The 27,765-nt window shown below is 36.1% G+C and overlaps 1 protein-coding gene across 4 annotated transcripts in view; it reads right to left on the reverse strand.

Moving 5' to 3' along the window:
* Nucleotides 1-27,765, reverse strand: part of LOC147917308 (uncharacterized) — a 78,104-nt gene that overhangs the window by 14,848 nt on the left and 35,491 nt on the right. For 3 of the 4 annotated variants that reach the window (XR_015551989.1, XR_015551990.1, XM_087429954.1), the window contains one exon: nt 11,195-11,567. The exons of the other annotated variant lie outside the window; for it this stretch is intronic. Coding sequence is in view for 1 of the 3 variants with exons in the window: in XM_087429954.1 (XP_087286080.1) it covers nt 11,559-11,567 (9 nt within the window). In the remaining 2 variants the exon portion in view is untranslated. Of the gene's footprint in view, nt 1-11,194; nt 11,568-27,765 lie in introns of those variants that run through there. 4 annotated transcript variants of the gene reach the window in all.

Raw genomic sequence — 27,765 nt, forward strand, 5'->3', positions numbered from 1 at the left:
TATGAAGGAGACTTGGGTAGGCAAGGCTGTAGTAACCTTGTGGAAGGTAGCTGCTCCTACCCACCTCTCTGCCTTTAAGGCTGAGAAAATCAGACTTTAAATATAAGGTCCCAAATGCCAGACACTCCCTTCTCAGTTTGCCTGAAACCTAGGCAATAACATTTGTCAAATCTTGCCTAACAGGAGCTGAGGAGAAAGGCCTATTGGAGGCTTTGAGGAAAGGTTTTCTTTGACAATAAAGAGAAGAGAAACTAATCCACATTGCTTGCTTTTGGATATGGTCGTATGAACACATGACGCATGGAGCTACATCAGACATCTTGTGACAATGAAGGAAAAGCCATGAAAATGGAGAAGAGGAAAGATGGAAAGCACACGGGATGTGGATGAAGCCATTTTGTTGCTGACTTAGCCAACACTGAAAATATCTACCTCCAGAATTTTTGTAAACTTAAGCCAGTGCTTCTCAAAGTGTGGTCCCCGGATGAGCAGTGTTGGTGTTACTGAAAAATTTGTTAGAAAAGGGAATTCTTAGGCCCTGCTAGAGATTACTGAATCAGAAACACTGGGGGTGAGATCGCCCTCTTGGTAATTCTGATGCATACTAAAGTTTAGGAACTAGTGCTTTAAGTTACATTTTGTCAATTATTCTGTTCATTGTAATTCAAATGATCTCAATTTTATTATAAGAGATTGAGACACTTTAAAATTACGATTTTTAAAAGACTGTAATTTCTTTTAATGTTATATTTTGACAACACACAGATTCCTGCAATTAGAAATAACTGAACTTAGTATTTAGATACAAAAAATAGTTTAATTAAGAACTTGTGCCCCATGTTCATTGCAGCATTATTTGCAATAGCCAAGATATGGAAACGACCTAAGTGTCCATGGATGGATGAATGGATAAAGAAGATATCTGTGGTGTATGTATACAATAGAATACTACTCAGCCATAAAAAAAAAAAAGAAAAAAAGGAATCTTGCCATTTAAGACAACATGAGTGGACCTTGAGGGCATTATGCTAAGTGAAATACATCAGACAAAGAAAAACAAATACTGTGTAATCTCATTATATGTGGAATCTAAAAAACAAAACAAACCAGATACAGAGAACAGATTGGTGGTTGCCAGAGAGGTGGGGGCTGGGGGCTGGGCAAAATGGATGAAGGGGGTCAAAAGCTACAAACTTCCAATTACAAAATAGATAAGTTATGGGATGTAATGTACAGCATGGTGACTAGAGTTAATAACACTGTATGGCATACAGGCATACTTTGGTTTATTGCACTTTGCTTTAGTGTGTTTTGTGGCTATCGCATTTTTTCAAAATTGAAGTTGGTGGCAACACTGTGTCAAGCAAGTCTATAGGCACAATTTTTCCAATAGCATTTGTTCACTTTATGTCTCTGTGTCGCATTTTGGTAATTCTCACAATATTTCAAAATTGTTCATTATTATTATATTTGTTATGGTGATCTGTGATCAGTGATCTTTAATGTTACTATTCTAATTGTTTTGGGACACCACAAACTGAGCCCATATAAGGCGGTGTACTTAATTGATAAATGTTGTGTGTGTTCTGACTGCTCCACTGACTGGCTGTCTCTCTCCGTCTCCTCAGGCCTCCCTATTTCCTGAGATGCAACAATACTGAAATTAGACAAATTAATCACCCGACAATGGTCTCTAAGTGTCCAAGTGAAAGGAAGAGTCACACGTCTCTCACTTTAAATCAAAAGCTAGAAATGATTATGCTCAGTGAGGAAGGCATGTCAAAAGCCGAGACAGGCTGAAAGCTAAGCCTCTTGAGCCAAACAGTTAGCCACATTATGAAAGGGAAAGTTCTTGAAGGAAATTAAAAGTGCTACTCCAGTGAACACACGAATGATAAGAAAGTGAAATAGCCTTATTGCTGATATGGAAAAAGTTTTATTGGTCTGGATAGAAGATCAAACCAGCCACAACATTCCCTTAAGCCAAAGCCTAATCCAGAACAAGGTCCCTGACTCTCTTCAATTCTATGAAGACAGAGAGAGGTGAAGAAGCTGCAGAAGAACAGTTTGAAGCTAGCAGAGGTTGGTTCATGAGGTTTAAGTAAAGAAGCCATCTCCATAACATAAATGTGCAAAGTGAAGCAGCAAGTGCTGATGTAGAAGCTGCAGCAAGTTATCCAGAAGATCTAGCTAAGATAAGTAACGAAAATGGTTACACTAAACACCAGATGTTCAATGTAGACAAAACTGCTTTCTATTGGAAGAAGATGCCATCTAGGACTTTCATAGGTAGAGAGGAGAAGTCAATGCCTGGCTTCAAAGCTTCAAAAAACAGGCTGACTCTTGTTAGGGGATGATGCAGCTGGTGACTTGAAGTTGAAGCCAATGCTCATTTACCATTCCCAAAATCCTAGGGCCCTTAAGAATTAATACAAAATCTACTCGGCTGGTGCTCTATAAATGGAACAACAAAGCCTGGATGACAAGCACATCTGTTTACAACATGGTTTACTGACTATTTTAAGCCCACTGTTGAGACCTACTGCTCAGAAGAAAAGATTCCTTTCCAAATGTTACTGCCATTGACAACGCACCTGGTCACTCAAGGACTCTGATGGAGATGTACAACGGGATTAATGTTGTTTTCTTGCCTGTTAACACAACATCCATTCTGCAGTCCATGGATCAAGGAAGAACTTCGACCTTCAAGTCTTATTATTTAAGAAATAATTTTTGTAAGGCTGCAGCTGTCATAGATAGTGATACATCTGATGAATCTGGGCAAAGTCAATTGAAAACCTTCTGGAAAGGATTCACCATTCTAGATGCCATAAGAAAATGCATGATTCATAGAAAGAGGTCAAAATATCGACATTAGCAGAAGTTTGGAAGAAGTCGTCCCAACCCTCATGGATGACTTTGAGGGGTTCAAGACTTCAGTACAGGAAGTAACTGAAGATGTGCTGGAAATAGCAAGAGACGTAGAAATAGAAGTGGATCCTAAAGATGTGACTGAATTGCTGCAATCTCATGATAAAACTTTAACAGATGAGAAGTTGCTTCTTATCGATGATCAAACAGAGTGGTTTCTTGAGATGGAATCCGCTCCTGGTGAAGATGCTGTGAAGATTGTTGAAATAATCACAAAGGATTTAGAATATGACATAAACTTAGTTGATAAAGCAGTAGCAGAGTTGGAGAGGATTCACTCCAATTTTGAAAGAAGTTCTACTGTGGGTAAAATGCTATCAAACAGCATCACATGCCACAGAGTCCCCGACAAGAAGAGTCAACTGATGCAGGAAACTTCATTGTTGTCTTATTTTAAGAAATTGTTACAGCCACCTAGCCTTCAGCTACTACTGCCTTCATCAGTCAGCAGCCATCAACATCAAAGCAAGACCCTCCACCAGCAAAGATTATGACTCACTGAAGGCTCACACGATGGTCAGCATTTTTTATCCATAAAGTATTTTTAATTACGAAATTTACATTTTTTTAAGATATAATGCTATTGCACATTTAATAAAATACAGTTAGTATAAACATAACTTTTATATGGACCGGGAAACCAAAAAGTTCGTGTGACTCACTTTATTGCGGTGGTCTGGAGCCAAACCTGCAGTATCTCTGAGGTATGCTTGTATTTGAAAGTTGCTAAGACAGTAAATCTTAAACATCATCATCATAAGAAAAAGACAAAAATGTTTTGTAACTATATATGGTGACAGACGGCAACTAGACTTATTGTGGTGATCATTTTGCAGTGTATACAAACGTCAAATCATTATGTTATATACTGGAAACTAATATAATGTTCTATGTCAATCATACCTCAATAAAAAAAAGAGAACTTATCACTTTGCACATAACACCCATCTGTGAGAATCATCATCAGATACAAAATTGATTTGATGTTATATTGTTATTTATCTTATTTTCAAAATTGTCAGTTACATTTTTGTTGCTACCTGAGGATTGTTTTTGATCTAAATGGGAAAAATTGGAGTAAATAGAAATATTAGTTATAACAAGGTACAGATTTATGAGCAATCTCTTCGTACATCAAGAAAATCGTCATTGGATTTGGATGCAACATTTCTGAATTAGACTTTAACAGCAGTCTGTCACTTCCCAGGATCACTCCTGTGTTCTTGCTCAGGCTCTTTGCACACTCTGCTGTCAGCTTACTCTGGTTCAAACATAGCTCGACCTGTGTGTTCTGTACAAGTCTCCTCATTGGTTTGTCTATGCCTATAGAAATCTTCTTCAAATGGGAAACGTGCGCTACAGACGTTTTCAAGATGATAAATTGAGGCACGGGGAGAAATATTAAAACTTCTCATTATATTTTTTATCTACTAATAGGAAACAAATTTTTACTAATAATGTAACATATAGATTGACACTCATGTACAAATGTGGCCCATTTTCTGGTATGCCGTATATCATATACAATTTGAGAGCTATCTTGAAGAAAGAATGAAAGTGACACATTGGACAGAAGGTGACAGTAGAGCCTCCTGCTTTTTTTGTTTTTGATGTCAGCAGATTGTTATTAATGCAGTTTATTTGTGCCAGACTTAGTGGAGTTATGGATTATATTATCTAATTTTAACTACATGATCTTTCACAAATTAAGAGAGTTAAGATACTCCTGAAAAGAAATTGCTGGTTGAGGAAATCATAAATAATGCAAATATAGGTCATAATAGTGGTTTTGGTGCTTTCCATTTTGTTCATGGGCTTTTTGTCTGCTTTGTTACAAGATAAAAACAAGTATGTTCTAACATGACACAATGAGAAGTTGTTAAGTATTTTTTAAAACAATCAAGAAGATTATTTGGAATATGGATTTACATCTACTAGTTTTAGTGATGACCCTCACTCTAAGTGGATATTTGCCTTAGATATTAGCTAATGATAATTATAGCTATATCTATAAACATCTATTAGACATATTACACACAGACAGTACTATTTTATTTTTTACCAATTTCTGAAATTTTATTGTTACTGATTTTATTCTAATTTATTTTTTTTAACTGATAGAGGGTATGTAGTCAAAAAAGTCTGTAAGCTCTTGACTCAAAAAATGAGGTAAAAATTCCTTGCTTTCCAGACCAGGATTTCTGGCTTCTGAGCCCAAACCGCTTTTCAATCGTAATTGTCCTTTACTCTTCCCTCATGCTCTGTGTGCTTCTGCTACACTGAAGGAGCTGCCCACTCTTCTCCATGCCCAGCTCTACACACTTTCTCAAACTAATCTCAGCCAGGAGTCATTTCACCTTCTCTGAACCCTCATAATGAGAGTTGATACTTTATAGCCGTTTAAGTTCTCTGAGGGCAGAATTCATTATCCGATTCATTTTATATCCCCCATAATGCATAGGATATGCATTCCAAGAAAATGCATTAGAAGAAAGGAAAGAAGAAATATCAACTGTATGAGAAAAAAAAGAGTTCTTCACCTTGTCTGTCTGAAGGTTTAGGCTGATGGGGAGTCACCAAGCTATTCAAATTAATTCCTTTAATCATCTCATTTTGAAAGTGTACTCTTTTTTACACTATATTTCATGACTAGAGCAAGCTTAAAATATCACCAGGCTTTTGTCTTTCTGTCATGTAGTGACATGTGAAATATTACTTTATTCATAAGGCTAACCCCAGATGACAGAAACTACTGAATGCCAGCAAACACAGAAACCTGAGGGGCAGGAGTGTGTGAGGTATGGACCTTTTATGCCATCAGACCTAGGTGACAGTCCCAGCTCCATTGCTTACCCAGTGTCACATGCAACTGTTCTCCAAACTCTTTCTTCTCTAATACTCTCATCTTTAGAATGGCTATATGGATTCAAATAAGTGATACATGTAAGGAACTTAGCATAGCACCTGGACAGAATAAATGTCCTAAATGCTACTAATGGGAAACTTTTGTTTTCCTCTACTCACAACACTTATGACACCAAATGTGTGGGTTTTTTCTCCTCACCAACTAATTCTCCAGCTCTCTCAATACCAACTGGTGTCCTATGATTCAATTATGACACTAAATACCTGGAGTTAGCACAGACTCCACAGGTTAAGGGCTCACTCCCACATGACTGCCCCAGACTTCAGACACCAGTCAGAAGTCCAAGGTTGTCACCTATACTTCTGTTCAATCAGCTATAAATTGAGGGTTCCCATAACCCTCTCCTCAGGTTTGATGATTTGCTATAATGGCTCAAAGAACTCAAAGAAACACTTATTTACCTTTACTGGTTTATTATAAAAGATATAATGAAGGATACAGATCAGCAGTCAGATGAAGAAGTACATAGGGCGAAGTCTAGAGGGTTCTGTGTTCAGGAGCTCCTGTCCCCATGGATTTGGGGTGTGCTACCTTCCCAGCATACGTAGCATTAACCAACTTGGAATCTCTCTGCACCCCATAGTTTAGGGATTTTTTTTGTGTGTGTGTGGAGGCTTCATCATGTAGGCATAATCAATCTCCAATCTCTAATCCCTCTCCCTTGGGAGTGGAGCTGAATGTTCCAAGCTTCTAATCATGCTTGGTCTTTCTGGTTACCAGCACCCATCCAGGAGCCCCGCAAGAGTTCCCTCATTAGAATAAAAGATGCTTCTATCATCCAAGAAATTCCAAGGGATTTAGGAGCTCTATGTAAGATGCTACTGTCACCTTCATCACTAAGGAAATTGCAAGGGTTTTAGGAGCACTGTTTCAGGAATTGGGGCAGAGACCAAATATATACTTCTTTTTTTTTTTAATTTTTTTTTTAAACTTTATTTATTTATTTATCCCCCCAAAGCCCCAGTAGATAGTTGTATGTCATAGTTGCATATCCTTCTAGTTGCTGTATGTGGGACTCGGCCTCAGCATGGCTGGAGAAATGGTGTGTCGGTGCGTGCCTGGGATCCGAACCTGGGCCGCCAGCATCAGAGCGCGTGCACTTAACCACTAAGCCACGGGGCTGGCCTATATACTTCTTAATATGTCACAGCTATCTGTTATTATTAATCATTCTTCCCATTTCATGTGTCCTTAAGGCCTAATAATGATACCGTGTATACATAATATATTTATTTTATGTTATTCAAGCTCTAAATTCTAAAGTTAATTAATTAGCATTGGTACGATTATCTTACGTTTTATCCATAGCTTATGGATAATTTTATGCTTTGATTATTTTCTCAGAATTTCTAACATAAATCATTTCCCATAATCAAAGTTATTAATTCTATAGCTTAAGTCTCCTCTAACATTCACTGAATTGACCATTTAACATTCTGGTAAGAGGGAAAAAAAAAGTTTACAGACTTGCAAAGGATAGGAGTTATAGTGAAGAATAAAAATAAATGGTATCAAATAAATAATACAAGAAATTCCTCAGATCTGAAAGACATCAGTCCTCAGATCGAGTTTCTACTGAACGTCCAGCACAATGAAGAAAACAAAACACAAACTCACTCTAAGGCACATTATCATGTAATTTCAGCACGCTAGAATTAAAGAGGTATTTCTAAAAGATTCAAAAGGTTGTGTGAGGGGGAAACTGGTACAATATAAATGATAGGAAATCAAAATATCATTCATCTTTAAATGCTAACCCATATCCTAGTAGTCCTTGAAACAATGCCTTTTAAATTCTAAGAAAAGATGGTTTTCATCTTGTCAGGTTAACTGCCAATCAGCTGTGAGATGAGAATAAACATAATCTCAAACATGTAAGGACTCAATAATTTAGCTCTCATGTAATTCGCCTTAGAAAGGTTCTAGAGAATGTTCCTAAGAAAAATAAATAATAAACCCACACATGCACAAAAAGATATGCTTTCAGGAAAAGGGTACCCAATACAGGAGAATGAGGAATTGAAATTCCACTGTGACAGCTGTGTTTTAGGCCCGGAAAGAAATAATCCTTCATATTAGAGCAGGTGGCTAGAGGGCTGTGTGGAAGAACTTCAAGTTTTCTGAAGTATTTGGGTATTTTGGAAAATTATTACTAGGCATTTGACAGCTTTGATGGATCATTTGGACAAATATCAACAATAGACACATAGAACACAAAGAAAATTTTAAAAAGCAGAAATTTGCTCTAAGGAAAAAGAGTTGTATTGAGAAGGAAACATAAACTGCTTGGCATGGCAGTAAATAAACAATCTTTACAAGAGTGTAATTATACACAAATTGACTAATGATTCAACCAAACATTATAATATTACATATTGGAATGCTGGGGAAGAGGAATTTGGGAGTGGTGACGGTGCAATAAGAGAATTGAAGCTTCAACTACCAAAGTGGGAAGTCAATAGTTTCTGCCAAAAATAGATACAGACCTGCAAATTTTAAGTATTTTACTTAGAAAAATGGTGATGGAGGCTGGCCTAGTGGCTTAGTGGTTAAGTTTGTGCACTCTGCTTCAGCAGCCTGGGGTTCGCTGGTTCAGATCCTGGGCGCGGACCTACGCACTGCTCATCAAGCCCTGCTGAGGTGGCGTCCCACATAGAGGAGCTGGAAAGATGTACAACTAGGATACACAACTCTGTACTGGGGCTTTGGGAGGGGTGGGGAAGAAAAATGGCGATGAATACCCAAACAGCTAATAGAGTTGAAAACCATTGGGGGAGAGAATACTGAAATTGGTAGTCTGGAGTTGTCTTCCTCCTTCCCTCCCTCTTTTCTCCCTACTCCCCAGTTCCAAGCTACTTGCCTTCCTGAGACCATCTGGCAACTCCATATGCATGAAGTCTCTGTGCATGAGGTCTCTGGCTTTGTTGAGGTCTTGCAGTGTCCTGATGTTGGATTCTCTTCTCTTTAAGCCAAATAGTGACATGGACAGTGGGGTTGAAGAAGAGGGATGAGGCCCTGAGGGCAACAGATCATAGGAAAGTCTTTGCTCAAGCCAATTGTGGACCCAAGGGGCAGTTGGATGTTGAGCTGTGTTAGTGTACTAGGTATGGCAGATTCCCAGAGAACTGGGAGAGAGTTGAGTCAGTGGGCTGAGGCTCCCCTACCCATGAAGCTATGAGTGTGGGGAGACTAGAGAACAGACGGTTTCTTATAGATGCCTGTGGCTTTGATATGGGAGAGCGTCCGTGAATGACATTTTACCTTTCAACACCTATAGGAGTCCTGTCGTTTAGGATAGTACAACAATGAAATCTAAACCCAACTGAGCTGAGAAGGAAAAGCAACCACCCGAGAGGCCTAGCAGAGAGAGAACAATCAGGTTGAAACACCTAGATACAAGCCCAGTGAAATAGAATGCCTGAGGAGATATCTGGAGACTGAATTAAAGTAGCCATTTGGGAAAACCCAGATGCCGTACAAGCAGTACTTTCCGGAACTTAAAAACATGATTTGTGATTTTAAAAAATTAGTATGAGTCAAATCAGTATATATGATCATTGCTAAGACTCAAATTAATGTCCTTGACAGAGAGCTCTGGAGTTTGTCATAGCAGAAACAAGTGACACACACCACTTCTGCTTACAGCTCACTGACTAGACCAGCGTCATGGTCCTGCTGAACTGCAGGGAAAGGGAAGGGAGGATCCTGTCATGTGCCTGAATGGAAGGGAGACGTTCCCATGGGTGAACAGTGAAAGTTGCCTTACCATCTGAGGTCAGAGAAAAGATTCTAACTAAAATACAAATCAACAGAAACCCCGAAAGGGAAATATTAGTGAACAATGGATAGTGATGTAAAGATATAGATATGAATACAGAGATAAAAATATAATGATTAAGGATAGATCACCTGGAAATATGTAATACAAGTGCTAAATAAGGTCGTTTAAAACAGAAGAGACGTTCTGTGAGAGAAATTCTAACTACAAACTACCCCTGCAAACCCTACCAGTAGGAGGCTGGGGAGGAAGGAAATAAAGTGTTTCCAAAGGTCTCACTCATCATGGGGGGAAAAATGGGGAAAAAAAAGAGAATAAACCCTATTCTGAAGGTTTTGATTCTGTGGGAAGAAGGAATAAAGCAAAGAAGATGGGAATAGAACATCATGGTGAGAGCGGCAGTGGGTTTTAGTGAGGGAATAGTTGGTAATAATAACAGAATAAATAATAATAGATTCGTGTATGTGTGTTTAAGAAAGTAATGAGAGGGATCATAACTACAGAAAGGAAAAATACAAAATCTCCAATTGAGAGAAACCTAGAGTGGAAATCAATAAAAAAGCTGGGAAAAAATAGGCTAAGGAGAAAAGAAAGTAAAATATAAAATAATTAATAAACAGGGTAAGGTAGAACAAATAAAATCAAAGATATCATTAATTAAACTAAATGTGAATAGATTGAAAATATCCATTAAAAGACAGATACAGATTAGAATAGAAAGTAAAACTCAGATATACGCTGTTTTTAAGGAATACACTTAAAAATAATAATAATGATAAAGAGGAGGAGGAGAAGGAGAAAAAGGGGAAAACAGGGGCCAGCCTGGTGGCATGGTGGTTGTGTTCGCGTGCTCCGCTTTGGCGGCCCAGGGTTCACGGCTTCAGATTCCAGGCGAGGGCCTATGCGCCACTTATCAAGCCATGCTGTGGCAGGTGTCCCACATAAAATAAAGGAGGATGGGCACAGATGTTAGCTCAGGGCCAATCTTCCTCAGCAAAAAAGAGGAGGATTGGCATCTGATGTTAGCTCAGGGCTAATCTTCCTCACCAAAAAAAAAAAATGGGGGGGGGGACAAAGGGACAGACAAAGAGATACCAGGTATCTAAAACCAAAAGAATATATAAAAACGGTAAAGTTATTGTTCAACAAGGTGGGGTTTACAATTAAAAGCACTAAAGACGATTGAGAGGGACAATATACACATTAAAAAATACATATGAGGGGCTGGCCCCAATGGCCTGGTGGTTACATTTCGGCATGCTCCACTTCAGCAGCCTGAGTTCAGTTCCCAGGAGTGGAACGACACCACTCATCTGTCAGTGGCCATGTTGTGGTGGCAGCTCACATAAAAAAAGAGAAGGAAGGTTGGGAACAGATGTTAGCTCAAGGTGAATCTTCTTCAGCAAAACAACAACAACAACAAAAACAAATGAGGAAGAAGATATAATAGGTGTAAATATATATGAAACAAACAATATAGCAGCTAAAGATAAAACAAAAAGTATTAGATTGTAAGAGTAAGAAATAGATAAAATTCAAAAAAGCACAAAATATTTGAAGATTTTATTAGCTTCATCTCAGCATTACACAGAAGTAATGGGTAAGATTTGAAAGTGGTTGCTCTCCTAAGAAGGACTGGGGTTTGTGAGAAGACAGCAGGGATCTTCAGTTATGTAGGTACAAGCCTTTAAGTACTATTTTATTTTTTCAAAATACAATCATATATTTGATAAACCTAAATATAAATTTGAATCCATGTCTGTGAAATAATCATTTCTCAGAATGACGGGAGAAGTATAGGAGGTTACTGCTTATGATAATGCTGTATATTCTCTGGAGAGTGAGTATCAAAATCCACGCCATCCTCTGTTTCCCTCTGAGTGGATTTTCATGACTTTTTCCTCATCCATGCTTTACATCCATCTAGACAGACTTTATAAAGGAAAATAATTAAAATTATGGACATTTCATAAAAGTTTGTGTAACATTTAAGATCAAAGTTAAAATCATATTTAATTTATGACAAACCATTAAGCAATTGTCTTTAAAAAGAATCTTATTTCTAGACAAAAAAATATTTTCTTTCATTAGTAAAGGAATATACAGTTTCTTTTATTTTAAAACTGTCTTTTATGTTTGGTTTAAATTTTCATTTCTGTGGGCAGGTTCTTAAAATCTCTGTAGGCATTAATAAAATTCTGAACTTGTTTCTCCTCACTGCATGCTATTTTGTCAATGCTTCTTTTTAAGCAACTAACATTTCCCAGAAGTAAACCAAGTTGCTACAAAATGGATGAATTGAGAAGAGACCTACAACATTTTTTAGTCTTCTTGCCAGGCCCATTTTAATTAAAAGCTCTAACAACATTCTTTCTATGAGATATGTGGATGAATTCACCGGACTCTAATTGGATCTTATTTCCCTTTATAACTTTCTTTTTCAAAATTCTTATGTTTTACATAATCATTTTAAAAATGTAGTTTTTTCAAATTCAAACTGATTTAATGAGGATGTTAATTAGAATTATGTTAAATTGGAGGAAATTACCATATTCATTACACTCATTATTCTCAAGAGTTTCTGTTTCTTTTATGTAGTCAAACCTGATTTTATATTTCTTAGCAAAATTTAATACTCTTCTCTACATTAGTCGCAAATTTTTATGTAATTTCTATTTTTAATTTATCTTAATTGTATTTTGTGAATTGTTATGTTACTTTATTAGATATATTTTGGATTTGTCATATTAGCTTTTCTGTCCATTACCTTAATAAACTGGCTTTTTAAATCTAATCGTATCTTAGCATATTTTCTTAGGTTTTCTAGATATAGCATCAATCTTCTAATAGTAATTTTGACTTTACAAAATTTGAATGTATTATTTCTGTTTCTTGTCTTATTGCGTTGGAAAGAAAGAGGTTAACTAGCAGGTATCCTTATTACGAAACTTAAAAAAAAATTATTGGTAAAGCCTCTAATGCTTGTCCATTAATGTGCAGTTGTTTGTCTATTTAAGGCAGAGATTCTATAGCTTTTTTTTTTTTTTTGCTGTGGAATATTTGCTCTGAGCTAATATCTATTGCCTATCTTCCTCTTTTTATTTTATTTTTTTATGGGAGCCACTGCCACAGCGTGGCCACTGACAGACCAGTGGTATGGTTCTGTGCCCAGAAACCCCAGGCACCAAAGCGAAGCATGCCAAACTTTAACCACTAGGCCATAGTGGCTGGCCCTCTATAGCATTTTTTAGGGATTGCTCATCTATGGCTATTTTACTAAGAATCTCTCTCAGGTTGGTGGTCAAGTTTCATCAAATATTGTTTGGGCATCTTTAGACATGATCATATAGTTTTTCATCTAGGCTCTATTTGTGTTATGATTTATACAAAAATATTTTTGTATTTTTGGGAAAAACCCTATTTGGCTGTAGTAGATTAATTTTTAATAAATTATTGAATTCATTTGTGGTGTTTTATTTGGCATTTTACATATGGTCTATTTTTCATTCTATAATTTTTCTTTGTGCTACCTTTGTCCATTTTTTTAGTATCAAGGGGAATGAGTAACATTTAATCCAACTATATATTCCGAAAGAGATTATAAGGAGTGAGAATTATTCAGTGTTAGTATTTGTGTGAATTCACCAGCAAATTTGTACGGATCAAGATAGTCCTTTAGAGATAATTATTTATTAGATTTTCTAGTTCTTCTATTGTAATTGGTCTGATTTGATTTTCTAATTCTTACATAATTATGGGAATTCTAATTTTGTCAGAAAATCCATTAGAGTATAAGATATATTAACATAAATTCATGAACACTAACATTTCCTAATTTTAAAAATCTTCCCCAATTGTTTTTTTCCCATTTCTTATTTTAATATGCTCTTTTAAAATAGATGTTAAAATTGTTATATTTACAAATAGCTTATGAATATATTACCTTCATTATATTACTAATTAGTTGCCTAAATAAATTGTTATGTAAATGATTTTATAGTTTTATTTTCTTATTGTTCACCTATATTTGTGTGACTAACTTCTGGGCTTACTGCAATATAGTATAAAAATGTGGTCACATGTTTTGTACTCTTTGAATTCACGCAGTTTTTTTTTTGTGATCAATAAGTCATAAATTTTAAAAACTGTTTCATATAACTGAAAAGTTGTATATTCTCTATAGGTTGTATACATACACGTATTATCAATGAAACTTTAGTATTTATATTATTTCATTTGTTTTTTGTATGTTTTTCTATATATTTTGTCTTCATTTGACCAATTATGTGGGTTTAAAAACCATTATAATTGCTTTTGTCTTAATTTTTTCTTATATAGTAAATATCTCCTTTTGCATAATATTATTCAAACCACCTAATTCTAAGAGAACACAGCTTATTATTATATGTCCACTGGAAATGTAGTATAAAGCAAAGCTCAGAAAATAATTGTTAGAAAAGGTAGGAAAGCCGTAATAAGTTGTAACTAATACCATCAACATTAAAACATGAATGAGATAAATTCAATTGGTATAAATGTCCAGAAAAGACAGTATTTTGAAAGAATTATAAAGATAATAATGCATTTAAAATGGAAAATTGCAAATTTAATAACATTTTACTCTGCCCTAAAAACAGTTCCTAAATGAAAATACTTAAAATGGTATGTATATTTTGGAATTCATTAAAATCAATAGTCCAGATTAAAATGTAAAAGTCAAACAAATATTTGAATTATTTTCTACATATATTTCCACAATTTAAATATTCTGCTCAAAAGTTATGTTAATGGGGCCGGCCTGGTGCCATAGTGGTTAAGTGTGTGTGCTCCTCTCCTGTGGCCCAGGGTTCACAGGTTCAGATCTCGGGTGTGCATTGACACACTGCTTGTCAAGCCATGCTGTGGCGGCATCCCATGTAAAGTAGAGGAAGGTGGGCATGGATGTTAGCCCAGTGCCAATCTTCCTCAGCAAAAAGAGGAGGATTGGCATCAGGTGTTATCTCAGGGGTAATCTTCCTTACACACACACAAAAAAAGTTATGTTAAATATTTGCTTAGGATTTCTCCTGATAAAGAATGACAAATTATTACCAATTTTCAAAATTTAAGAGCATATTTGAAGAGAGAATAACATTTTAAAAAGAGAGAATAATATTGAAAATAGAGATATGCCTAATCTTTAGTATCCTAGAGTAATGAGATGGTGTTAGGAAAACTGGACAGCCACATGCAAAAGAATAAAACTGGACCGCTATCTTACACCATACACAAAAATTAACTCAAAATCGATTAAAGACTTGAGCATAAGACCTGAAACCATAAAACTCCTAGAAGAGAACATAGGTGGTAAGCTCCGTGATATAGGTCTTAGCAATAACTTTTTGAATCTGACACCACAAATAAAAGCAACAAAAACAAAAGTAAACAAGTGAGACTACATCAAACTAAAAAGTTTCTGCACAGCAAAGGAAACTGTCAACAAAATAAAAAAGCAACCTACTGAATGGAAGAAAATATTTGCAAATCACGTATCTGATAAGGGGTTAATATCCAAAATATATAAAGAGCTCATTCAACTCAATAGCAAAAAACAAATAATCTCATTAAAAAATGGGCAGAAGATCTAAACAGACATTTTTCCAAAGAAGACGTATAGATGGCCCACATGAAAATATGCTCAACATCATTAATCATTAGGGAAATGCTAATCAAACTACAATTAGGTAACGCCTCACCTCCGTTAGAATGGTATTATCAAAAAGACAAGAAGTAACAAGTGTGGGGGAAGATGTGGAGAAAAGGAACTCTTGTGCACTGTTGGTGGGAATGTAAATTGGTGCAGTCACTATGGAAAACAGTATGGAGGTTTCTCAAAAAATTATAAATAGAACTATCATATGATCCAGCAACTCCACTTCCTGGTATTTATCCAAAGGAAATGAAAACATTAACTTGAAAAGATATATGCACCCCCATGTTCATTGCAGCATTATTTACATTAGCTGAGATATGGAAACAATCTAAGTGTTCATCAATAGATAAAAAAGATGTGGTATATATATATAAGATATTATTCAGCCATAGAAAAGAATGAAATCTTGCCATTTGCAACAACATGGATGGACCTCAAGGGCATTATGTGAAATAAGTCAGACACAGAAAGACAAACACCATGCAACCTCTCTTACGTGTGGAATCTAAAAAACAAACGAACAAACAAAACCCAAGCTCACGGATACACAGAACAAACTGGTTGTTGCCAGAGGCAGGAGGTGGGGGGTGGGAGAAATGGGTGTAGGGGGTCAAAAGATTTAAAAAAAAATTAAAAAAAAAAAAGAAAAGGAAAAACATGAATTTCCCTTAGGTGAATTGCCAAACCCCTATTTGCTTTGAGACTCTCCTTAAAGTATTTATATGGGAGGGGCCGGCCCCGTGGCTTAGCGGTTAAGTGCGCACGCTCTGCTACTGACTGGCCTGGGTTCGGATCCCGGGCGCGGACGGATGCACCGCTTCTCCAGCCATGCCGAGGCCACGTCCCACATACGGCAACTAGAAGGATGTGCAACTATGACATACAACTATCTACTGGAGCTTTGGGGAAAAAAAGGAGGAGGATTGGCAATAGATGTTAGCTCAGAGCCAGTCTTCCTCAGCAAAAAGAGGAGGATTAGCATGGATGTTAGCTCAGGGCTGATCTTCCTCAGAAAAATAATTAAATAAATAAATAAAGTATTTATATGGGAGAATAAACCAATTTTCATGGCTTAGTTAATATTATTTTTAGAGAAAGGAAGTTTACTAACTTAGTGGAACAAAAGTTCCCATTGGCTAAGAAAATAATTCAAAATTACTGTATATTATAGACATTTCTTGTAATTGGCATTTATTTTCTTAAAGTAGCATTTTAGTTAACGCCTTATTAGATTACAGTTACACAATTCTGGATATATGTAGGATATACTGCAGGCTCAACTTGATCCACCTGGGAGGAAGAAAAAGAAATATTGATAGAGTAACTACATAATAAGAATTCACTTTCACTACGTCCACCTTAACCACTGGAGAGTACCGAGCCTCTGAAGAGCTCTGGTGCCAACATGGTAGCCTCTTGTCCTTACCCAGTATTTCTGCCATGCTGCGTTGTTCTGTGCCTTCTTTGAGAAGCTTTGTACAGCTTGTACACCTTGCCTTGTTTGCATCCCCTGCACCTTTCACTTCCTGCCCTAGGGTTTCTCTGAAGGCACAGTCTAGGAAGCCAGCTGGGAAGCCTGCAGGAATTGCTTGATCCTCCTGAATGTACTACTTGGAAATGTGGGTGAGTTCACACTCCATAGGGCACTTTATCAATGGGAGATAGCAACCAACAGATGGATAAATGCTTCCTTCATTTGCCCCATGGGTGGATAGTACTGAGGTACATTTTATAACGCTCCTCAGAAAGTTTTAGCAGCATTGAATGCCAAGCCACCCTTTGCTGTAGCCAATGTCATAACCATCCTTATTGGTTTTCACTCCTTTCCTCACTCCAACTCCCTGGTATTCTAAAATCAACTACCTGACTATTAAACAAAAGAAAAAGAGAGAGAGAGAATAATGTTGAAAATAGACATATGCCTAATCTTTAGTATCTTAGAGTAATTAGATGACAGTTTGAGCTTCGTCTCTGAGCTAAAAGATCTTTTTTCTTGATCATCTTTCTACATCTTACTGGTAATTTCCTCTTAGTCTCAGTGAGTGATGTTAAAAAATTTTGTTGGAAGATTGATTTAATTGTGCCACAAAGTAAAAGCCTGCCTATTTGGTTACAATTTGATGCTGACCAAATGTTCTTTCGAAGAGTAATTCTCACATCTGCCAACTAAATTCTATCATACATCAAATTAGATGTTAGGACTATTTCTTGCCATCTGTATTCTGTAAACTCTTGAATTATAATTTGCCGTGATTATACAGAATATGTTTTTTAGATAGGGAGTCTATTTTGCTTAATCTGTGATGGATTTGTAATATGTTATCATGCTAATTGTGAAGAGTTTTAGCATTTAAAAAAATCAACTGTGGTTGTCACTTGTCCCTGGGGACACAAAACAATTACACTTTCCAACACCTTGCAGTTAGGTGGGACCATGTAATTAACTCTGGCCAACAAAATTTGTATTAAAATGATGTGTGCCACTACCAGGTTAATGAAATTAAAAGCCCTTTAGTGATTAGCTAGCATCTTCCTTTCCTTGCCTATGGTGGTTGTGGACATCATGAGCTGAGATATCAGAATCACAGGATTAAAGCATCCTGGATACCTGAATCAATGCGTGGTGGACAGACATCCTGGGAAGTGGCCTAGACTCAAATGGACTTTACATGGATGAAGAATAAGCTTTTGTTGTCTTTTTTTTTTTTTTTTTTTAGTTTTTTGTTTATTGCAGTAACATTTGTCTATAACATTGTATAAATTTCAGGTGTACATCATTATACTTCTATTTCTGCATAGATTACATCATGTTCACCACCCAAATACTAATTACAACCCATCACCACACACGTGCCGAATTATCCCTTTCGCCCTCTTCGCTCCACCCCTCCCCTCTGGTAACCACAAACCCAATCTCTGTCTCTTAAACTACTGAGATTTTGGGGTTATTTGTTATTGCAGCATAGTCCCTTCTGACAAATCCATCAAGAAATCTGCCAACTTGGGGTTTTTATTTACCAGTAGGGAGTTCACGAATGTATGCTTATACTTATAGCTATTCAGATAATAGTTTGATTGAGCCTGCTCTTTAAAAAAGTATTCTCGATATACATATTATGATAATTTAATAAATTTACCTTCATACTTTTGTTAGTGCTGTGGAGTCAATTCCGACTCCTAGTGACCTTGTGTACAGCAGAGCAGAACCCTGCCTGGTCTTTTTGCACCATCCTCTCACCTTCTGGAGCTATATCAGACATGCTTCACTGCTACTCATAGGGTTTTCATGGTCAACTTTTCCTGAAGTGGGTGGCCAGGTCCTTCTTCCTAGCCTGTCTTAGTCTGGAAGCTCCACTGAAACCTGTCCACCATGGGTGACCCTGCTGGTATTTGAATTACCAGTGGCATAGCTTTCAGCATCACAGCAACGTGCAGCCACCACAGCACGACAACTGACAGATGGGTGGTGTGTTTCCCTGACCGGGAAACGAACCCAGGCCGCAGTGGTGAGAGAGCCAAATCTTAACCACTAGACCACCAATCTTCATATATTTTATTGTATTTATTTAAAATACACTTCATACCTAATGTTTCTATTCACTTCACTGTTATCAAATCAGTAAGTGCATTATGGCAATTATCTTTGACCCAGAAATGTTGAGCTCATCCATTTTATTTGTAACACTTGTCTTTGGACATGATTGATTATGTGAAATGCGCTCCACCCGTTGAATTTTGTTGTTATATTTTGTACTTGTCACATAGAATGCTTAACATGAAATATTTATGTCTCTCGAGGAGCCTTAAATATGCTCCTCAGCATCTGAAGTAGACAATGGTGGTAGTAAATATTTATTAATTGTAAAGCATGACACCAAAATTTATGAGATGGACTACACGCATATGGAATTTCCATACTGAATGCCAATGTACACATTGATGTGTAATGGATAATAAGGCTGACATCTCTGAAAATGACTGCAAGCTCTTTTCAGGAAAAAATCTATAAACATATTGAAAGATATTATTTAGCCTTTTTTTTTCTCTGTTTTGTTTTATTTTTTCTCAAAATTTGGGGGCATGGAGAAATAAAGCCCTCTCCATTGTGGTCTCTTCCTTTGTGCCTATGAAATTATTCACTCATACATTTAACTATTTATTGAGTACCTACTCCGTGCCAGATACTGCTCTAGGTGATGAGGCAGAATATTTAAAAAACAGATAATTCTCCTTTTCTCATGGAACTTTTACTCTATTACAGACAATCAACAAGATAAATACATGTGATGATTTCATAGAGTAATAACTGCTATGAAGTTGATGTGACATGGAGAGTGATCAAAAAAGATTTCTTAGGGGAGCTAAATTTTTTTCAGGTTTTTTTTTTCCGGTTTTATTGAGAATAATTGGTATATATCATTAAACAAGGTGAAGGTATATAGCATGATGGTTTGATAGGGAGGTAATATTTGAACTGAGCCCTGAATGATGAGATCTAATTCCTGTAAAAATCAGATTTTTATTTTTATTTTTTTTATTTTTAAAATATATTTATTTCTCTAGTATTTTTTTTTCTTTGTTATGGAAAGATCTCAATATATTGTTTTCATTTTTTATTTTTATTTTTTTATTGCAGTAACATTGGTTTATAACACTATATAAATTTCAGGTGTATATCATTATATTTCAGTTTTTGTATAGATTACATCCTGTTCACCACCCAAAGACTAATTACAATCCGTCACCACACACATGTGCCTAATCATCCCTTTTGCTCTCCTCCCTCCCCCCTTTCCCTCTGGTAACCACCAATCTCATCTCTGTCTCTATGTGATTATTTGTTGTTGTTTCTATCTTCTACTTATGAGTGAGATCATATAGCATTTGACTTTCTCCCTCTGACTTATTTCATTTAGCATAATACCCTCAAGGTCCATCCATGTTGTCACAAATGGCTGGATTTCATCATTTCTTATGGCTGAGTTGCATTCTATTGTGTATATATACCACATCTTCCTTATCCATTTGTCCCTTGATGGGCGCCCAGTTTGCTTCCAAGTCTGCGCTATTGTGAATAATGCTGCAATGAGCATAGGGGTGTATGTATCTTTCTGCATTTGTGTTTTCATGTTCTTTGGATAAATACCCAGCAATGGAATGGCTGGATCGTATGGCAGTTCTATTCTTAATTTTTTGAGGAATCTCCATGCTGTTTTTCATAGTGGCTGCACGAGTTTGCACTCCCACCAACAGTGTATGAGAGTTCCCTTCTCTCCACATCCTCTCCAACAATTGTTGTTTCCTATCTTGTTAATTATAGCCATTCTGACGGGCATGAGGTGATATCTCATTGCAGTTTCGATTTGCATTTCCCTGATAGTTAATGATGTTGAACAACTTTTCACGTGCCTGTTGGCCATCTGTATATCTTCTTTGGAGAAATATCTGTTCAGATCTTTTGCCCATTTTGTAATTGGGTTTTTAGTTTCTTGTTGTTGAGATGTATGAGTTCTTTATATATTTTGGATATTAACCCCTTATCAGATATATGGTTTGCAAATATCTTCTCCTAATTGTCAGGTTGTCTTTTCATTATATTGATGGTTTCCTTTGATGTGCAGAAGCTTTTTAGTTTGATGTAGTCCCATTTGTTTATTTTTTCTATTGTTTCCCTTTCCTGGTCAGCCATGGTACTTGAAAATATGTTGCTAAGACCGATGTTGAAGAGTGTACTGCCTATGTTTTCTTCTAGAAGTTTCATGGTTTCAGGTCTTACATTCAAGTCTTTAATCCATTTTGAGTTAATTTTTGTGTATGGTGTAAGAGAGTGGTCTACTTTCATTTTTCTGCATATGGCTGTCCAGTTTTACCAACACCATTTATTGAAGTGACTTTCCTTTCTCCATTGTATGTTCTTGGCTCCCTTGTCAAAAATTAGCTGTCCATAGCTGTGCGGGTTTATTTCTGGGCTCTCAATTCTGTTCCATTGATCTGTGTGTCTGATTTTTGCCCAGTATCATGCTGTTTTGGTTACTATAGCTTTGTTGTGTATTTTGAAATCAGGGAGTGCGACACCTCCAGCTTTGTTCCTTTTTGTCAGGATTGCTTTGGCTATTGGGAGTCTTTTGTTGTTCCATATAAATTTTAGGATTCTTTGTTCTATATCTGTGAAAAATGATGTTGGGACATTGATAGGGATTGCATTGAATCTGTAGATTACTTTAGGAAGTATGGACATTTTAACTATGTTACTACTTCTAATCCAAGAGCACAGAATATCTTTCTATCTCTTTGTGTCTTCTTCAGTTTCTTTCAAAAATGTTTTATAATTTTCAGTGTACAGGTCTTTCACCTCTTTGGTTAAGTTTATTCCTAGGTATATTATTCTTTTTGTTGCAATTGTAAATGGGATTGTATTATTAATTTCTCTTTCTGCTAATTCATTGTTAGTGTATAGAAATGCAATTGATTTTTATATGTTGATTTTGTATCCTACAACTTTGCCATATTCATTTATTATTTTTAAGTGTTTTTTGGTGAATTCTTTAGGGTTTTATATTTATAAAATTATGTCATCTGCAAATAGTGACTTCCTCTCCAATTTGGATACCCTTTATTGCTTTTTTTTGCATGATTACTCTGGCTAGGACTTTCTATACTATCTTAAATAGGAGTGGTGAAAGTGGGCATCCTTGTCTGGTTCCTGTTCTTAGAGGGATAGCTTTCAGTTTTTCACCATTGAGAATGATATTACCTGTGGGTTTGTCATATATGGCCTTTATTATGTTGAGGTACTTTCCATCTATACCCATTTTATTCAGATTTTTTTATCATAAGTTTTTTTATCACTGTATCTTGTCCAATGCTTTGTCTGCATCTATTGAGATGAGCATGTGATTTTTCTTTTTGAGGCATAATAGTCCGGAGCTAACATCTGTTGCCAATCCTCCTCTTTTTTGCTGAGAAGGATTGGCCCTGAGCTGATATCTGTGCCCATCTCCCTCTATTTCATATGTGAGATGCCTGCCACAGCATGGCTTGATAAGCAGTGCTTAGGTCCATGCCTGGGATCTGAACCTGCGAACCCCAGGCCACCGAAGTGGAGTGCACGCACTTAACCACTATGCCACCTAGCCAGCCCCGATAATCATGTGATTTTTCTCCTTCATTTTGTTAATGTGGTGTATCACGTTGATTGATTTGCAGATGTTGAACCATCCCTGCATCCCTGGAATAAACCCACTTGATCATGGTCTATGATCTTTTTAATATATTGTTGTATTTGATTTGCTAGTATTTTGTTGAGGATTTTTGCATCATTTTTCATCAGTGATATTGGCCTGTAATTTTCTTTTTTTGTGCTGTCCTTGCCTGGTTTTGGTATCAGGCTAATGTTGGCTTCATAGAATGAGTTAGGAAGCTTCTCCTCCTCTTCAAATTTTTGGAAGCATTTGAGAAGGATAGGCGTTAAGTCTTCTTTGAATGTTTGGTAGAATTCACCAGAGAATCCATCTGGTCCTGGCCTTATTTTTTGGGAGGTTTTTGATTACTGTTTCGATCTCCTTACTGGTGATTGGTCTGTTCAAATTCTCTATTTCTTCTTGACTCAGTTTTGGAAGGTTGTATGATTCTAAGAATTTATCCATTTCTGCTAGATTATCCAATTTGTTGGCATATAGCTTTTCATAGTATTCTCTTATAATCTGTTGTATTTCTGAGGTGTCTGTTGTAATTTCTCCACTTCCATTTCTGATTTTATTTATTTTAGATTTCTCGCTTTTTTTCTTGGTGAGTCTAGCTAAAATTTTGTCAGTTTTGTTTATCTTTTCAAAGAACCAGCTCTTGTGGGCTGGCCCAGGGGTGTAGTGGTTAAGTTTGTGTGCTCCGCTTCCGAGCCCAGGGTTCTCAGGTCAGATCCCAGAAGTGGACCTATGCGCTGCTTATCAAGTCATGCTGGGGCAGGCGTCCCACACATAAAATAGAGGAAGATAGGCACAGATGTTAGCGCGGGGCCAATCTTCCTCGGCAAAAAGAGGAGGATTGGCAACGGACGTTAGCTCAAGGCTAATCTTCCTCACCAATAAAACAACAACAACAACAACAAAGAACCAGCTCTTGGTTTCATTGATTTTTTTTCAGTCTCAATTTCATATATTTCTGCTCTGATTTTTATTATTTCCCTCCTTCTACTGATTTTGGGCTTAGTTTGTTCTTCTTTTTCCAGTTCCTTCATATGCATTGTTAGATTGTTTATTTGAGATTTTCCTTGTTTGTTGAGATAGGCCTGTATTGCTATAAACTTCCTTCCTAGAACCACTTTTGCTGTATCCCATAAATTCTGGCATGTTGTATTTTCATTTTCATTTGTGTCCAGGTATTTTTTGACTTCTTCTTTGATTTCTTCATTGACCCAATCACTGTTCAGTAGCATTTTGTTTAATGTCCATATATTTGTGGCTTTTCTGATTTTCTTCCTGTAGTTGATTTCTAGTTTCATACTATTGTGGTCAGAAAAGATGCTTGGTATTATTTCAATCTTCTTAAATTTACGGAAACTTGTTTTGTGGCCTAATATGTGATCAATCCTGGAGAATGTTCCATCTGCATTTGAACAGAATGTATATTCTGAGGTTTTTGGATGGAATGTTCTGTATATATCAACTAAGTCCATCTGTTGTCATTTAAGGCCAATGTTTCCTTATTGGTCTTCTGTTTGATGATCTATCCATCGATGTAAGTGGAGTGTTCAAGTCCCCTACTATTATGGTATTACTGTTTATTCCTCTTTTATGTCTGTTAATAATTGCTTTATGTATTTATGTGCTCCTACATTGAGTGCATAGATATTTACAAGTGTTATATCCTCTTGTTGGATTGTTCCCTTGATCACTATGTAGTGCCCTTCTGTGTCTCTTGTTATAGTTTTTGTTTGAATGCTGTTTTGTCTGATATAAGTATTGCTACCCCAGCTTTCTTTTCACTGCCATTTGCATGGAGTATCTTTTTCCATCCCTCCACTTTCAGTTTGTGGGTGTCTTTAGGTCTGAAATGTGTCCCATGTACACAGCATATATACGGGTCTTCTTTTTGTATGCAATCAGTCACCCTATGCCCTTTGATTTGAGTATTTAGTCCATTGACATTTAAAGTATCTATTGATACATATGTACTTATTCCCATTTTGTTACTTGTTTCCTGGGTGTTTTAGTAGTTCTTCTCTGTTCCTTTCTTCTTCTCTTGCTCTCTTCCCTTGTGGTTTGATGGCTTTCTTTAGTAATATGTTTGGGTTCCTTTCTCTTAGTTTTTTGTGTATTTAATATAGGTTTCTGGTTTGTGATTACCATGAGGATTATATATAATAACCTACGTATATAGCAACCTATATTATGTTGATGTTCTCTTTAGTTTGACCTCTTTCTAAAAGCTCTACTATTTTACTCCCCTCCTCTCACATTTTATGTTTTTGATGTCATATCTAACCTCTTGTTTGTGTGTTTGTATCCGTTACCCTCTTATCATGGAAATAGATAATTTTTTCCTATTTGTGGTCTTCTTTAAAATAGATTTTTGAAAATTTATTTTGGAGTCTATGTAGATCTAAATTAAACAGTATAAGAACTATCAACTGATAGTTTCTGGTTTAAATCCTCTATGTGGAGGCACCACCTATACCATTTTCTTTTCCTTTGGGATTAAGGAACTGAAAATGCAACTATTATTATTTCTTTATAGTAATAATTTCTACTTTTAGATGCAAGAATTATCAAGTCTGTTGATCAGATCCATTTATTTTTGTGTAGTCCTCTCCATTTTCCAATGAATATATTAGTATCAGTGTCAAGCTTGACATCTATATCTTATTCAGTTTTTTTCTGCTAGAGTTGTCATGTTTCTCATTCACTATTTTTCTTAATCACCTGGAGTACCACAATGCCTTCCAAATGCCCACCAAACCCCCTAGCTCCACTCCAAGTCATTTCTCAAACTGCAACGAAATTAAATTCTTTTAAAATATCAATCTTATTACCACCCCTAACTGCCATACACCCATATCTGAGATTCCTTATTAGCTTCTCTTTGCTTTTGGAATGAAGTCACCAAATCCTAATAGGCCCTAAAAGCCCTACACAATCCCTTCATGTTCCTGTCTCCTTTGTTGCCTCTACTCTAGAATACAGGAAATGGTTAACTTTCTTGCGTGTATCATGTTCCATCCTGCCACAAGTCTTTGCATATGCTACACCACCTGCAATGCCCTTAAATCCCCTCAGATCCAATTATTTATATATAGTTTTCAAATTCTGAATTATTTTAAGCATTAGAAAACATGTATAGAATAACAAAGCAAACATTATTGTTTAGATACTATTTATCAAATTAAATATCTTGTCAAACTTATTTCAGAGTTTTTTAAAATGTTGAGTGTATTACAGAAATATTGAAAGTAACTTGTGTAGCTATTATTTCATTTTCTTCCTTCCTAAACACAAATCAACTGCCATTTTCAATCTAGTGTTTTCCTATTAATGATTTTATGTAAAAGTTCTCCTCTCTTTACAATTATAATCTCTATCTGAATTTGGATGATAAGAGTTTGGATAGAGGGTTAGGAAACAAAGAATAACAAATTATCTGAATCTATTTGGTTCTGGAATTTCAAATAGCGAGTAGTGAGAGTTTAGACAGAAAGAGACTTATATAAAAATTTACCTGAATCCATCAGTTCCTATGTTTGAACAGCAAGAGTTTGGACAGTGAGGGAGCTCTGAATGTGTGTGTGTGTATAATTTTTTGCATTTTTTGAAATTCATATAAATGGATTCATATGATTTACATAATTTCTGCTACTTTAGTAACATTATGTTTTTTGTAGACTTATCCATGTTGACCTAGTTTATTCACTTTAATGGCTATAAAATATTGTCATAGTTGAATTATGCATCCTCTCATTATCTCCTCTTTGTATTATAAGTGATGGTTCAATGAACATTTTTCCATATTTTACTTATGCCAAGTTTAAGAGTTTTTCTAGGATATAAACTTATGAGTACAATTACTGGGTTGAAGGCTTGAATATTGTAGGTAAGTAAGAACTATTTCTCTAAGCTCTAGGTCCTGGCTGGTCTAAGAATTCAATTGACATGGGACAGAATAACAGGAGAAAATAAAAGTTTAATTACATGTATACATAGGAGAAACCCAGGAAAACTAAGGAACTTGCCAAAATGGCCAAAGCCACCCCCTTAAATACCATCATCAGCTAAAGACAAAGGAGGATGTTGCGGATAGTGGTTTGGGACTTCAAAGGGAAGGAAGGCAATTTACATGGAGATGAAAAAGTGAATGCTTGGTAAACCAATGTTTGCTGGGCCATCTATAGACAATGTGACCCCAGAGAGAGAACTTTGATAAAAATGGGCTTAGCAAGGATCCTCCCAGTCTACCACATCCAGAGGTGTCTATGGTGATGATCTTTCCTGGGACAGGCCTTCTATCTTAATTTTTTTTAGGCAGTTAGGGGGAAGGTCAAATTTTTTTCAGGGTCTTCTGTTTTTCAAAAATATTCAAGCCAAGGAGACACATTTTTGGGTAGCAAATTCTGAGCCTCCACAATATTGTCAATTTTACAAGATACTGTCAAATTGCTCTGTAATATAGATTTACCAATTCACCCTCCATCCACAGTATATGCGAGCTCTCATATACTTGCTTCTCAAAACTTGGTCATGTCAACATATGCTATATGTTTTCGTTTCCATTCCCCTGATAACTAATAAGGTTGAGTATTTTTCATATGTTTATTGGCTAATTTTCTTTCTTGTGAAATATCTATTCACTTATTTTACCCAATGTTATACGGGGTCATTTGTCTTTTTCTTATTAATTTATAGAAATGCTTTACATCTAGATATTAAAATATTGTCATTACATGTGTTTCAAATAGCTTCTCCTTGTATATCACTTCTCTTTTAAGTTATTTATGATGTCTTTTACTAAACAGAAATTTTTAATTTTTATATAATTGAATTTAGCAGTTTTTCGCTTACAGATTGCTTTCTCTGCTTCTCATGTAGAAATCTCTCCTTATCCTAAGGTTATGAGAATACTCTCTTCTATACTCTTCTCAAAATTTTAGAGTTTTCCACATTTATTGTGCTTTAATGCTGTATTTAGACCTAAAATTTATATTTTTGTATTATGTGAAATAGAAATATATTTTTATTTTTTTATTTTTTATTTTTTGTGAGGAAGATTAGCTGTGAGCTAACATCTGTTGCCAATCCGCCACTTTTTGCTGCAGAAGATTGGCCTTGGGCTAACATCCATACCCATCTTCCTCTACTTTGTATGGGATGCCACCACAGCACGGTTTGATAAGTGGTGTGTTGGTCAGTGCCCAGAATCTGAACCCACGAAACCCGGGCCGCCAAAGCAGAG

Source organism: Ceratotherium simum, chromosome 4 (genome assembly GCF_057802395.1).
Source record: "Ceratotherium simum simum isolate JZ-2026a chromosome 4, ASM5780239v1, whole genome shotgun sequence".
Classification (NCBI taxonomy): domain Eukaryota; kingdom Metazoa; phylum Chordata; class Mammalia; order Perissodactyla; family Rhinocerotidae; genus Ceratotherium; species Ceratotherium simum.